At 44.9% G+C, this 14,879-nt stretch overlaps 1 protein-coding gene across 5 annotated transcripts; it reads right to left on the bottom strand.

Annotated features, from left to right (window-relative positions):
- Positions 1–4,124: 4,124 nt before the first annotated feature.
- GREM1 (gremlin 1, DAN family BMP antagonist) lies at positions 4,125–13,320 on the bottom strand. Of its 5 annotated transcripts, none has more exons than XM_083510377.1 (2): positions 12,928–13,320; positions 4,125–7,355 (listed from the first exon to the last, which is right to left on the bottom strand). In XM_083510377.1, exon 2 carries the CDS (start codon positions 7,352–7,354, stop codon positions 6,791–6,793), a length of 564 nt encoding a protein of 187 aa, XP_083366503.1. In that variant the 5' UTR covers position 7,355; positions 12,928–13,320; the 3' UTR covers positions 4,125–6,790. The 5 variants fall into 5 exon arrangements, with proteins under 5 accessions (XP_083366503.1, XP_083366505.1, XP_083366501.1 ...); XM_083510379.1 differs by lacking the exon at positions 12,928–13,320 and adding an exon at positions 12,037–12,458; XM_083510375.1 differs by lacking the exon at positions 12,928–13,320 and adding an exon at positions 11,734–11,755.
- Positions 13,321–14,879: the final 1,559 nt, after the last annotated feature.

Raw genomic sequence — 14,879 nt, 5'->3', positions numbered from 1 at the left:
CAAGTTTTTGTATGCTGGGTCCATGACATTTGGGGGTGGGAAGGAGAAGGGATCCTCAAAGATTGGGAACCACTTGGTAACAGATTTGCACTATAATGCTGGTGAATTTTGATGAGGACTTTAAAAGAAACACATGCAAACTGATGAGAAAACATGGAGAACTGAACTGAAAAATGAGAAACTGGGAGAAAGCAAAATGGACAGATTTCACCCATCCTTTCAGTAGCTTTCACTGCTACTGCCTCAATAGCACACCTTGCCTCAACTACATCTTCCAACTCAGGGCATCTGGCTGCATGTCTCTAACTCAATCACTATATTGTCAGCATATATCTGCTTTTGAATGTTTAATTTGAGAAATAAATGCCAGTGTTTTTGTTAGGAACCACTGCAAATGTTCTGCTCCAACTGATTCATCCCTGAATGATGTGACTTTACATCTGTATCAAACAAAAGATGAAAGAGACATCTTAGAAATGTTCCTGTTTTACTGTTAATCAAACCATTCTCCTTTTATGTCAGTATATTTGTCTTTCACATCTTCTTGTAATTACTTAAAAGGGACGTGGTTATAAATATTGTTTCCAATCAGATGGGAAAATAATGAAAGCACAATCAAGCAGCAATTAAAAAAACATTGCCCCTCCCACCCCCACCATCAAAGCTTAGCTGAGAAGTCAGCCATTTGCCATATGGGGTATTATGTGGAACCATATTAAAGTCAACAGTTCTTAGTCAGCAAAGTCAGCTAACTGGACTTCAAATGCCATTATAGATATTCATGACGATTCCCTGCTTTTCTGTACATGGATTTGGCATAGACAGGACAGCCATTTACCAATACAGGTGACCACTTAACAAGTTGAAGATTAACACTGTGTGTGTGTGTGTGTGTGTGTGTGTGTGTGTGTGTAGTTGACGAGGGATTAGTTGAGTCCGTATGGCATACAGATAACCAACAACATCAGGATGGTCTTATTCGGTGGTAACTTGATCATCTGTAGCCATGTTCAGGCATTCACTACCAAACGCCATGGAGGAGCTCTCTAGAGCAGTGTTATTCAGCCTCGAGTCCCCACTATTAGACTACCATACCAAACATCCCCCACCAACTTTACTAGTAGCCAGGAGTGATGATAGGTTAAGTCTAGCAACAGCTGGAGACTCTGCTTTAAAATATGTAGACTACCCCACTTCCTGGGCTCTGATGTTACGAAGTGATGCATAGTCAAGGGCATCCTGAAGAGGGCCTACCCATGTATGGCTCCCTCCATGGGGAGGGGAAATCTGATCAGTCAAGCAACCCATCCCCATGGATACAGTCATATGCTCATATGTATGGGAGTGCATAGGACCCCTGCAGTTTGGTGTCAAATATGCATTGACTAGAAGTGTGGTAGGCACATGCATTGGCATCTAGGAGATGTAGAGGAAATCCTATAGGCATTTGATATCCATGGGTACCAATCACCTGAATAGGGCTTGTATCATACTACCAAGTAATTAGGATAAATTAACCTTGCACCCAGAAAGTGTATGATAAAAATGCTTGTATGTGGCCACCCTCTGTAACTTTCGAATAAAAGGCACAGAGAATGTAAGCACTCTGGAAATAGTCTGGAAATATTGCAAAACGCCTAGGAAAAAACTGATTGCAACTGAGAACTAATGTTATTGGTTTTGGGGTGGGTGCGTTTTAATAAGCCCATTAAGATGCCTTGCAAGAAAACTGGTATGAGTCACAGTTCAGCAGGTCCCTGATCAGTACCTAAGACCAATTCAAAGTATTCATTTCAAGTGACTAGCTGTGACACAGCATGATGCATGAATTAAGAGGGGCTGCTGTTAACTTCAGCTCCATCATGTGGCTGCCCTGTTACTATTTCCAATATCCGCACTTTGTGGGGATGAACAACCAAGCCAGGGAAGTCTATGTTCATTGACTTCTACTGGAATTCTGGAATCCAGCTTCCATGGAAAGCTATAATGTACAGTGTTACCTCAGGTTACAGACACTTCAGGTTGCAGACGCTTCAGGTTAGAGACTCCGCTAACCCAGAAATAGTACCTCGGGTTAAGAACTTTGCTTCAGGATGAGAACAGAAATCGTGCAGCAGCAGGAGGCCCAATTAGCTAAAGTGGTACCTCAGGTGAAGAACAGTTTCAGGTTAAGAATGAACCTCCAGAACAAATTAAGTTCTTAACCTGAGATACCACTGTATGGGCCTGGATAACCACTGTTATCTTCCTCAATGTGGTTCTATGACAGACCACATTTTTTTAAAAAATAACTACTATATCTCAGATTTTTATTAAAATTGCTAAACTGGATTATCTCACATGTCAAAGTCACTGGCGTGAATGAAAATTTCATACACTTTATAGTTTTCAAAATACTGTGACACTCTGCCTTTGCAACACCTGTGCTACCGACTCTCAAACTTTGGGATTTTTGTGATATATACAACAAAATATCAGTTAGAGTTGTGTGACTCATATTTGGTCTACTAAACGCAATTGTTTAAAAGCATTGTGAGATTAGACGCTCTGAAGTTTAAACTTCCTTAGTTCCATAGTAGACCCACCCCTGCTTCTAAGGTACTATTGGCCAATCTTCTGCAAGCCAACAAGCAGAGAGAAACCCAAATGAGCCAAGCAGAGGGACAGGCAGGTTACATTACATTAGCATATGTGGTTCTAGATTAAACTGCCACTTTTATATTGAGCAATTCCAAAGTCCCTTTAGTATGGCCAACCAAAATGTTGCAAAATAGTGAGCAAACTTTAGCGTTGCCCAGAATTCTTCAGTACTCTTAATGTTAAGCAAAGTGAAAGGGGGGGATGAAGAACAAAAAACTGGCTTGATATTGAAATCAAAATGTATGCATTGATTATTTATTTTTAATTCATGTTCGCTTTGACAGGAGCGAGCCAGCAGTAAATCACACCAAGCAAGCTGGTGTTAACTTCACTATCAAAACTGAGATCTGCACAGGAGTGCCTAATGAGCAAAGCAACTCAACTTGGGTAGCTCTTGCCCCCATGAAGCAGTTGATGGGACTGAAGGTCCCCAGCTACTCACAGCTGTCAAAGTTCCCTCTTTCCAGGGTTTTTCCCAAGCAATCTGAGATTGCTCCTGCACAAAACTAACTTCTCTGGCCAGTTCATAGGAAACCAGAGTTCTGGGAGACCAGAGGGGAGGGGAGCTGGTCACAGCAGGAGATGGGAAACACCTGTGACTCTGCCCCAGCCAGACTCATCTCTGCCTCTTGGACTCCCTCCTCTCCTGCTTCAGCTTCTGCCTCTGGACTGCTCTCTGCCACAGACTCTCCCTGCTCATTAAGCCCTGTTCCCTCTTCAGCTTCTGACACCTCCCAGGCTTCTCCCTCTGAGCACTCATTGTTGTCCCACCACCAATCCACAGGCTCTGAGCCTTCTTCCCCATGCGGTTCCCCAGCTGGTTCCTGCCACCATTCTTCTGTGTCCAACCAGTTCATGACATTGTTGCATAGTCTTAGGTGGCTATGGGGATGTCACGAAGCATGTCTGCAGTTTAGAATTCACTGCTGCATCACTGCTAAGAGCTTTATGAGCTACCAGTAGCTGCAGTTCCCAGCAGTCTCCCATGGCATGGTCAAGAAGCTTCATTGCAAACAGAGGGTTCCCTTGCAGCAGCTGCTGGGGTTTTGTGAAAGGTGTCCCAATTAATAAACACCCACAAGGCTAAAAAGAAACCTGCTGTTGTACTCAAGTAACCTCCCGCTTCATCCCATCTGTTCCCAGCATGTTAGGCAAGAGGAAATGGGGCTTGGGATATGGACCATGTAGGAATCTGAAGAGCCCCAGGAGGATATTTTGGGTTTACCTTAATTGCATACCAAGTTAGGAAAGTATGTACAGGAATCTTATTCCACGCTTTCCCCAACTTGTACCATAATCCTGTTCCCTTCCTTGTGGTGGCTGCATAAATCCTTACCACTGTTCTTGGCTGTCTTGTGAGATGCAGCTAAAGCCATTATGCCAAGAATGGGAATTGGACATTTCTGCCTCTCTCATATTTACCCATTTGAAAATCCAGTTCTAAAACTCTTGCAATTTCATTTTAGCCTGCAATTCAACATATATATTTTTTAAAAACATGTTTATTATAGCAAGTGAACAAACTGTTGGCAAGTTACAAAATCAAAGTTGTTTTTAAACAGCTTTTGCATTGTGAAATTCTACAGAACACACAGCAGCTTGGGTTCCTCTTCATTGTTTTATAAGAAAAATTCAGATTTAAGTACAGTACATATGGTTTGATTTGAAATCATTTGCAGCTACATCTTTGGTTTCCTTGAAACCTGAAAAATCAATGATAAATGACCTGCCTATGAAACCAACATATATATTTTTCTGAAGAGGGATCTTCTATTATTCTTTCCTAGATAACCAACTCCACCTTGCTATAAACCTTAAATTGTTTTACAAGTTGTTGCTTCAAAAATGTGCTGTATGGAAAGTTAAAACTTTTAAAAAGCCAGAACTATATATTGCTTGGTGAGAGCTGTATATGAATTATAGGAAGAGAAACAAGAATTAACATAAAGTCCCCAAGAGTTCAGAAGGCAAAGGGAATGCTTTAACCTTGATACCTTCTAAGAAGTAGTTAGTGGAAAGCTCTCTGATCATATGGAAATGCCAAAACCATTAAATATCTTTCTGCTTAACTATTCACATTCCACACAGTGGAAATTTTCTCCTGTAACTCAGAAATCAGGCTTTTAAAAATGATCTACACAGAAATAAATGTATGATAATACCTATTAAAAAAGATTGTAGTGGGTGATCCTGATATGGCTGATATGCAAGTTTGCAATCTGTTACTTGTATAGATGAAGGCAGTAAAAAAACATTTGCACGTGAAAGGATGCTGACAGGCATCTGGCTACGCATGATCATGCTTGTCAAGGTCCCAGTGAACTGGGGGGTTTTATAGAAAGAGGTATCCCCTAATTGTTATGCAAGGGACTACAACTTAATAGAGGAATAAGTAACTAGAGGATACAGCTATAGCCTCTAAAACAAGATGAAACATTTAAAAAGAAGAAAAACAGTTGTTGACTTATCCTCTAAAGATGGAAGAAGCAGCAATACAGCTAAATGATAAATGGGTAGTTTAGGTTATAAATATGGGTTGTTTTATTATGGTATATTTGAGGACTGTGTGATATGTCAAGAGCCAGAATGCTTCTTATATGAATACATTTGCTTATGAAGCAGACACGTTATTGGCAGGCTCCTCGTTGTTACAGACAAATAAGTGTTTTATTTCTATAAATACCTGTCCTCTCCTTGTGGCATGAACCACAAATTGCCTACTGTGATAGACAGCTGGTTAATGTGTTCATACTTTCAAAAGCCAGTCTATCTGTCCAGGGGCTTCAACAATATAAATAAAGGCCAGAGGTTTACAATGGGGATGGAAACAGAGGTGGCCACATCTGTATATGTAAATAAAAATAAAGCAAAGGGGAGGCACGAGAGGTGGTATCCTATCATACATAGGGGGAACTGGTCAAAGATGAATTCAGCTACAAACCATGTAATAGTAATACATAATGAATTTTACACTTAAAAACCATTTTTCGCTCTCAAGGCTGTTCTGTTCTGACAAAAGGCAATATTCACCATATATTACTGCTACATGTTTATACATGAGCTGTTCAAAGAAAAGGCCCTTATATTCAGTAAATGCTGAAGGAAAGACTGAGCACTCTGTCACACGCCCAGCCCAGCCCCCAACAGCACCTAAAGTTTAGCAAATCCAAAATCAAAGATAATATGGATAAATGCAAGGTAAATGGGCAAGGCAGTACATCCTTTGGGCCAGAGACTAAGCAGCATCTATCACACAGGTCCCACTGAAGCTCTGAAGTATATATAGCTTTGTATGCTTATTGCATTTGAAGTCCCAAACGATCACTGCAGAATTGTGCTTTCTGTGTTAAGCTGAATTACCCGATAGTATAATGGAGATAGAAAAGATGTGTACACATATACATTAACAGATTTTAGACAAATTATTAGGCCAAACCTAAAAGCTAATGATGGAATTAAACACTACAGTTATAGTCAAAGAATGCAGCATCCCAAGACAATTACTTCTTAACTCAAAAATGTTTAACAATTACTTCTTAACTCAAAAATGTACATTCAAAGCATCAGTAGAGTCAATATGCACGTTGCCTTCCCTTGTTGCTCTTAATTCTTGTACTTTCTCATTTTTTCTTTCTCTTGCCCATTACCTTCTTTAAAAAGTCTTCTAATGCTAGTGGCTGTGTTTTTCGATCCAAACAAAGCTGCTTCTGAACATTCATTCCCAATTATAATTGCACCCTTTACTGAACACCATTTACAAGGGGCATTTCTGTAAGTCTACTGCTGCATCCCTGTTAACATTTTGTTCCAAGAAATAACACTGGACCTAGAGCACATCAACGCTCTCACTTGCAACAGGTACACAAGTCAATGGCACAGATGCTGGTGGAAAATGGAAGCGCAGGAACCCCAGCACAAGGTGAACTAGTGAGATACTGACCCTAGGAATAGGTGACAACTTGCACTCCATGTAGTGGTGCTATTCCATATGCATGCTTTTGTAATTGATGTATTGGCATTCACACTTGCACACAGATACGAATACATTGTTTTTGTTGCAGTTCTCTATTGTTTGTGTCCCATTCAGACAGGTTGGGTTTCGGGCGTCTGTAGTCAAGGGCAAGAACTGGAACACCCATCGTGGTGCCTCCTAATCCAAGTCTATGGATATACAGCGACATTCTTTAACTCGCGTGATCCTCTTTTTCTTCCTCGGGGGCTGAAGCTCCGGGCAGTTCAGTGTGACAGACATGGTGGTGAGTCTCTTAGGTTTGCAAAAGGAACAGGACTGGAAGGAGCCTTCCTCTCTGTGGATATGCCTGGGGATGTAGAAGGAATTGCACTGCCCGTAACAGAACTTGTTGATAATGGTGTGGCTGTGGCAGCCTTCCTCGTGGATGGTTTGCTTCAGGGAATGCGTCTTGCACCAGTCCCGCTTCAGGTACTGTCGCTCAGTGACGTGCAGCGCCTCTTGGCTCGACTCCAGCACCTCTTCAGCAGATGGAGGCTTGATTCTGTCCTTGCCACGGATCCTGGCGCCCGACTGCTGCGGTGGCGACGGCGGCTGCTGCGGCTGTTCCGAATCATTGGGTTTATCTTTGTCAGGCGGGGGGATGGCGCCCTGGGCTCCACGGTTCCTCTTGCTCCCCTCTGCGGTGGGTAGCAGAAGTCCAAACAGAAGGAGGACACCAACTGTAGAAACTGTGCGACTCATCCTGGGGAGAAAGGATATATCTATTTCACATGGCATCAACTAAAAAGTTACACAGTGCATCACATCACCCCTTATCCCAAAGCTAGTGAAAATACCAACCTTCCTCTCAGGAATGGGAGAAAAGGGACAGGGAGTAAAGCAAATCCCTCCTCTTTCAAATCTAGCAACTTGAGAGATTCCAACCTGTATGGAATTTCCCTCAGGTAAAATTTGGAAATGCAAGGGCCAATTTTATCACAGGTGACTGCCAACAGAAAAACCTGGCTCCTAGTTGCCACTGCCTGAACATGTTGTGTATATGACATAAGCTACAGAATCAGCTAACTTGACCTAAACTGGAAAACGGGTTTGTATTTGGACAGAGACAGTCCTTCCAGCATGAGGATACCTGGCCATGCAAGGCTTTCAAGGTTAAAAGCATGCAGGAAAATAGAGAAACTGGCGCAGAACAGGTTAAATATGTGCCCATATCCCAACACCAGTTAGGACACTTAACAGCTGCATCCTGCATGTGTAGAAGGCATTGCAATGAGTTACAGGAATGTCAGGGAATACTATGTGAAATTCATCCATTTATGAGTCTGAGTTTTCCATATGTAATTAGAAGCTTTGTCAAAGGGATGGTCAAAGCAATTCATTGATAGTTATGTTCTCATAAGAGATTTGGATTTTCAAAGTACATTGGCAGTTCTGAAGACTTAGCTGGAACAGATTTTTGCCAGCTGCCCATCATATAATTCTATTAGTTGTATGCTCTTATGATTATATTGAAAATCACTTTATCAACCTGTGACATCATATCTGATTCTTTGATTTCTTTATGTCATACTGTGTGTTGTATCAGTTTGTAAACTTGGCACTTATTTTTCTGAGTTGTACCGAAGGGGTTGTACAAAGGGATGGTAGGCTCAGGAAACCAATTTTCTCCCTCCCCTCCTCCCACCTGTAGTCCCTAAAAAGTCCCTGCTGAGGCTCAGGAGAGATTTGCTGAACACTGCGGACTGTGACTTATAGGGTGGTAGTGGAAGGAGGGCAAAAGGCCTAAAACTAGGCAAAACAATCTCGTACTGCTCACACAAAGTTCCCTCTCCTCCCACAGTAGCCACACAAGACATTCCATAATGCTCAGAAGGTCACCCTCAAGATTCTGAAGTGGGGGTGTGCACACTCAGGGGACTGAAGAGAGAGGAAAACATCAGTTGTGGCAGCTGCCTTTCACTCATGCAACATGGATTACAACTGTGTCATCGTTTTTGAACTAGTTCAGTTATATTACTTTTGTACATTTGCAATAGGACTCGTTTTACAGTCAGAAAACAAGAGCCCACCTCTCTGTCGCTGAGAGACGAAAAGGCCTCTCCTGATCAGTTGCAGATGGAAAAGGCAACAGCTCTGACCCGGTTTTCTGGAAGCAATGGATTTTCCAGAACCAAGAATTTTCCTCCCCTACTCTTTAACTCTAGGGCTGGATAACAGATTTATTTTTATTTAAATACTTATATTATGTTTAAGTTTGCTGTGATAATTTTGCAGCAACACTCAGTGAGGGAGACCTTCATGACTACTATGTAGATTCTAAGCCAATGTACTTGGAGGTTGAAGAAATAGAAGCTGAACATGTTGGCAGTATAAAAGACTTGAGGGTTCCAACTTAGTGTCATTTCAAACATACAAATGATGACTAACAATTCCATTACACACTTCCACACACGCACACTGAACCTGCTCAAGAAACATAGCCATGTTCTTGCCTGAAAGTTCTAGCTTGCAATACTAGAGTAAATAAATATAATAGGAAACAGTAAGTATATTCCTATTTCAGGAACATTCACAGAGCAAAGCACACATTTTAGGGGGGAGAGCCTGCATACCTTCGTCCCATTTCCAGAAGAGAGTTTTTGGTGTAGGCTTTCAAAGGGCTCAGTACTGACCTAGACCAACCTCTCTTCTGTTAAGTTCAATAGCTGAAACCTGAGCACTTTTGAGTAAAGGCTCTATTTTAAATCCATCATTAGACCACAGCTCTAAAGGAAATCACAATGAAAGTGAGATGGTCTATGAGGAGTAAGAACACCAATATTGCTATTAGCAACAATTACCTAAAAGCCTTCAGGACAAAGCTCATATTTTGGGTTGGCATAGCAGACAGCATTGGCAGTTAAGGACTCTTCTTTTAAATTGAAGGTTTGGTGTGTGTTTATATATGATTATATATTGAAAATTGTGTCCTGTGTTGTCTGCTTTTGAACTACTTCGGTGTAACCAATGAATACAAAAGATTAAAGGTGAAAGTGATCACTTCACTAACAAATCAACTCAATGGCTTGTGTTCGTCATAGTGCTAAGGGAAATAACTTGGTCAGTGGTCACGATTGGAGTTGTAATCTCAACAGGTTCCCCACCTCTGGTTTCTAGTCTGAGTGTGAACTGAGCATTCCTCCTTGATTTGTTTGCAGGCAAGTTAGAGGATGTTGCATCAAATGTTATTCCACACTTTGCAGGATCCCCTCATTTTTTCCATATCTGATTTGGGGTGCAAAGCAGGTTTGCTGTGCAAAAATTGTGTATCAGCTTAAATTGCGCAACTTGCTTGAATCTCACTGGAAGTACCCTGACTCTCTGATAACAGGGCTTTTAAGCGTTTGGTGAAGGCAACCTTAAAATCTGAAAAAGTCCATGCTGTAAGAAATCTCCCTGCAGTCCTGGGAGCACTTGTAATCTTCAATAAAGTCTTCCTTTAGACTGATTTAGAAACCTGATCTTTTGATAACATTAGAATCTCTGTCTGCAATTCACAAATCACTATCCTTCAGACATCCATACACTTCTGTTAGATCTGAATCTGGAACCTGTGTGTTTCATATCACAGTCTGTTCTCTGTCTCTCCCTCCCCCCAAAAAACTCATTCTTAAACTGTGAAACATATTTTTAGACCTCAGAAAAATGACTGGCAGTCCCTACTTGCAAGGGAACAGACACTTGGAATGCAGTTCTGGCCTTTTCATCTCTAAAAAGAAATTACAAAGCTTCAGGACAATGCAGAAAGGAACAACTAAACTTCATCATTTACTGCGAGAGGTTTAACAGTGTAGTCATATGTGTATCTGCTCACATCTACTTTCAAGTCCCATTGCTTTCAGTGGGACTTGCTTCCTGGAAAGTGTATAGCATTGCAGTCTAAAGGGCTTTAGTTTTTTAAAAAAAGTGAGTAAGATGGGGGCAGGCCACAAACATGATATCTAAAGTAGCAAGTGGTGTGGAGTCAATTCTCTTTCAAATCACTTCACTTTGTGGCACCTAAGGAAGGTGATGTCCTTGCCTTGCATCACCATTCAGTTGCCTACCCACTGCATTTTGCAGTTCTTCAGTCATCTGCTTGGAACTGAGAAGTTTTTACAACTTAGGTGGGGTCGTTTTTTGACAATAATGGCTGGATTGAATATGATGTATCCAAAATGGCTCTGAAGGATTGGGGATAACCCATAGAAAATATTGGGGCGGGTGGGAGGTGCCTTAGCCTTATCAGAAGAACAGAAGCATGAGCCAAGGCATACAGCACAAAGTATTTGAAGATAGATCTTTCATAGCAAAAGACTGAGGCATTTCTTATGGGAAGCTTAAAATAAGTTTGGCCAACGAGAAGGGAATATACAACGGGAGAGGGGGGAAATGCGTTTTTGGATTTATCTCCCACATTAACATCTACATGTTTCAGCGTGTCAATGACGAGAGCTCAAACCGGGCTACTCTTCGGCCCTGACCATGAAGCTTCTTGGGGTGTTGCTCCAGGGTTAAACTGAACTCCTCCCTCCTGACAACCTAGAGCCAGTTGGAGCTGGTGGGAGTTGTAGTCCCACGCAGCTGGAGCACCCCAGGTTGGCGAAGGCTGCTGTATTGAACGGAGAACCACGCCTCGCCCCCTCGGAGATGCCCGGCGGTTCCCTCTGGTCTTGCCGCCCAGAAGGCCGCCGCGCGGGAGGCGCAGCAGAGGGTGGCCGGCGGCGCGCTGGGTGGCGCCTCTTTCTCTCCCCGCCAAGCGAGGGCAGCGCCCTCAGCTCAGCCTAGCCCAAGACAGGCCGTTTCCAGGGTTGCTCTGCGGGGCCCAACGACCGGAGGCGCAGGAGGCCTCCGCCAGCGTTTTGTTTGGTTTTGAGTAAGTCACGCGGCGGGGTCTTAGGAGACACCCGCCTCCCCTCGGCGGCTCCGCCCTTGGCAGGGAAAGAGCCGCTCGCGGGAAGGGAGAACCGACGGCTTTCCGTCGCCGCCGGAGCAAACGCCGCGGTGCGCGCCCGTTTGCCGTCGGGGCTGCGCAAACACAACCCCGCAAATTCCGCCGGCACCTGGAATAGCCCCAATGGTCCTAGTGAGCCGGGGGCTACAGCGGAGGACAAGCCCCGTTGAAGTCAGTGGGAGTTACTTCCGAGTAGGCTTGCATGTTAAGTGCGCCTCCGCGCAGCAGGGCCCGTTTGAGGCGCCGGCCCAGCCCGTTTTGTCAGCCAGCGCCCGCCCCCTTGCAAGGGGCCAATCCTTTTAAAATGAGTTTTCCGCGGCCCTCTTCGCCCATCCCGGCCGCCGCGCGGCTGTGAGCAATTTTCGGCCCTTTCGATTAAATTAGCCCATTAGGCAGTGGCACCACAGGGCGCCCAGGAAAGCCTAGAGGAGAGCCGGTTGCGAATACCGACCCGCGGGGTGTTACGGTCGCTTTGGAAGCGCAGAGAAAGCGGGAGCGGCTGCACAGGCTTATTGGGGAAGGAGACGGACTTGGGTCACATCCTGGGCACCCTGTAAAGAGTGGGCCTTCTTTTTCCGTGGGAGTGTCCTTGGCAATCCGACGAGCTTTTAAGGAGGTTTCCTCGAGCAACCCGGGCTTGGAAAACACCAAGTGCTAAGATTGTTACTGCAGGGTTGAGGAATCCCCATTTTTAGCTGGCATCCCAACGAATGGAGTCAATACTAGAATTTCAGGTGCACAGAGAGATAACTTGTTCGGTCTGGAGCCCCATGTTTACCAACTGCAACGTAAACCCCATTTAAGTTAATGGCCCTTACTTCCAAGTAAATATGCATGGAACTGCGCTATAAATCACGTGTGAAAATGGTATTGGTTCTACCAGTAGTTCCATTTGTGGCAAAAGCCAGCCAAGCCCCCCCCCCAAAAAAGCACAGCGATGAGAAATGTGCGGTGGGGGTTAGGGGATTCCAGCGGCTCCCCTCCCTCCAGTCAGGCGCTACACAGATACGGGGAAAGGTAAGAGCTTCGGTATTTTGTAGCATATATTCGACAGGCTTTCCTGGATTAATTCCAGGAAAGCAATTTATCCACGATGCCAGGCATAAATCTAACTTAAGTTATCCTACCCCATCAGAGTCGGTATTCTTCCCAGAATACACTGACCTGCAGTTTCTAAGGCTCTCATCACTTACGCCACGAGTAACCCTACTGCTTCCAGGGGGCTACAACCCAGCGCCTCCTGCCTGCCTGGAGCAGAGCGGCAGTCGCCATCCTTCACTCCGGCGTAAAGCAACCCAAGGTCTCCCAATGAAGCCCCGGATCCTTTCCGCTGCCGCCTCACCTGCGCGTGGGCGGAGAGCGAGTCCTGCTCCGCGGCTCCTTTCCGGCGTGGGGCGCTTCAGTGCGCGGGGTGACGGCTCGGGCTGCTGCTGCTGCTCTGCTCCCAGTCCCTCGAGCCCATCGGAAGGAGAGGCAAGGAAAGCTCGGGCCCCGCTTCCGAATTGCAGGCGCACCGCGCTGTCTCCCATTTAAATGCCTGCCAGCTGAGAGCAGCGCTCCTGATCATTGGCCAGCGGCCGCCTCCCAATACGCCCCCTAAACGCTTCCAGCAACTCCCGCCAGGGAGGAGAACTCTCCTTTCTCCAATTAAGCGACGCCCGGCTCCTCCCTGAGCCTCCAGGTCAGACCGGCGCTGGCGGGCGAGGGACCCGCTGGCTGCTACCCGCATCCCCACGTGGCCGAGGGACGCGCGACCGGCAGGGGCGGAACCCATCGGCAAAGACAGCGGGCGATAGTCTCCCCCACTGGGGGGGGGGGGTTCCTCCCGACACTGATGCCTCTGCTGGAGTTGGGCTCGATGTCTTTAAGAGACTTTTGCTCGCTTTCAAAGTCTTGTGTACGTACCCAGGCTTGCTTTAGATACTTTGAAAATAAGAACTCTTAGCAAAAGACCGTCTAAAATCATTTCCGCACAGCAGGGCGGAGCAGGACCATCAATCCACAGGCTTTGTGATATAGCTTGGTGTGTTCAGGAAAGATTGAGAGAGCTTGGATTCATGCAGTCCTCCCACACACACTTTGGATTAAGTTCCAGTAATCACAGTGGTCCTTGTATGCAAGTAAATGTGCACAGAAGGATCACAAGCCAGAGACCTGAAAGTTCCCCACCCCACCCCTCTTCCTCCTCATAATCCCAGGTTTTTAGGATTTCAGCCATGCAAATCAGTCCCAAGCATTTATGCTCAGAAATTAATCCACTGATGACTGCTATTCAAAAAGGTAAAGGACCCCTGACACTTAAGTCCAGTCGCGAACGACTCTGGGGTTGTGACGCTCATCTTTCTTTACTGGCCTAGGGAGCTGATGTTTGTCCGCAGACCGTTTTTCCCGGTCATGTGGCCAGCATGACTAAACCGTTTCCGGCAAAACTAGAGCAGCGCACGGAAACGCCGTTTACCTTCCCGCCAGAGCGGTACCCAAGGCTCAGTGGTTTACACCACAGCACCACCCACATCCCTGATGATTGCTATTGGAAGACTCTAAAAGCCACCCCACAAGAAAGTAGACTATTAAATTAAATTAAACTGATGCTGTTATCAGCAAGAGTTTGCCACACCTGCATCCAGAAATGTATGTCTGGGGCAGATACTTTCTTGTTAGAGTTGTTTAGGTCTGCCAGTTAATGTTGGCAAAAGGAGACAAGAATGTTCTTCTGGAAGTTTTACTGCTAAAGTTCAATCAGGGATCGTGTTCGCTTATCACAGAAAATGTGCAATTGCCGCTGGTACATACCGTCACTCTGGCAGAAACTTTTGTCTATAACCTGGCTCTCCAGTTATCATTGATGGTGGTATAAGACAGGCAATCACTGGTTGAGGTGATAATTGCTTAGATATGCTACTCACTTTTTTAAAAATCGTGGTGACTTGAGTATAGCTTGATATTTTATCATCAGGTATATTAACGGCCAGTTCTTTCTCTGGGCACCTGCCTTTATATAGCCAAGAGACACTACCTATGCAGAAGAGGAAGGTATTCGCAATCTGAAGGCTGGCACACACACACAAGCAAATAGGGATGGAGAAGCCTTGAACGGTGGGTGAGGGAGAAGCCACAAACAGCTCGGTTGAGGCAGACTGAACATGGTCACTGGGTATGGCATGGTAACTGAGTGTTGGGAGGGAGAAGGAGAATGAAATAGATGTATTGAAAGTGACCTTGGGATATTATTGCTGTGTAACCAAAACAAGGCTACTGAGAGACAAGGGGCAGGTATCAGCAGGCTCGGGGGGG

The sequence above is a fragment of the Podarcis liolepis genome (genome assembly GCF_965112155.1).
Source record: "Podarcis liolepis genome assembly, chromosome: 1".
In the NCBI taxonomy this organism is placed as follows: Eukaryota; Metazoa; Chordata; class Lepidosauria; order Squamata; family Lacertidae; genus Podarcis; species Podarcis liolepis.
Note: the sequence above shows the minus strand (reverse complement) of the source record. Positions and strands in the feature narration are given on the sequence as shown.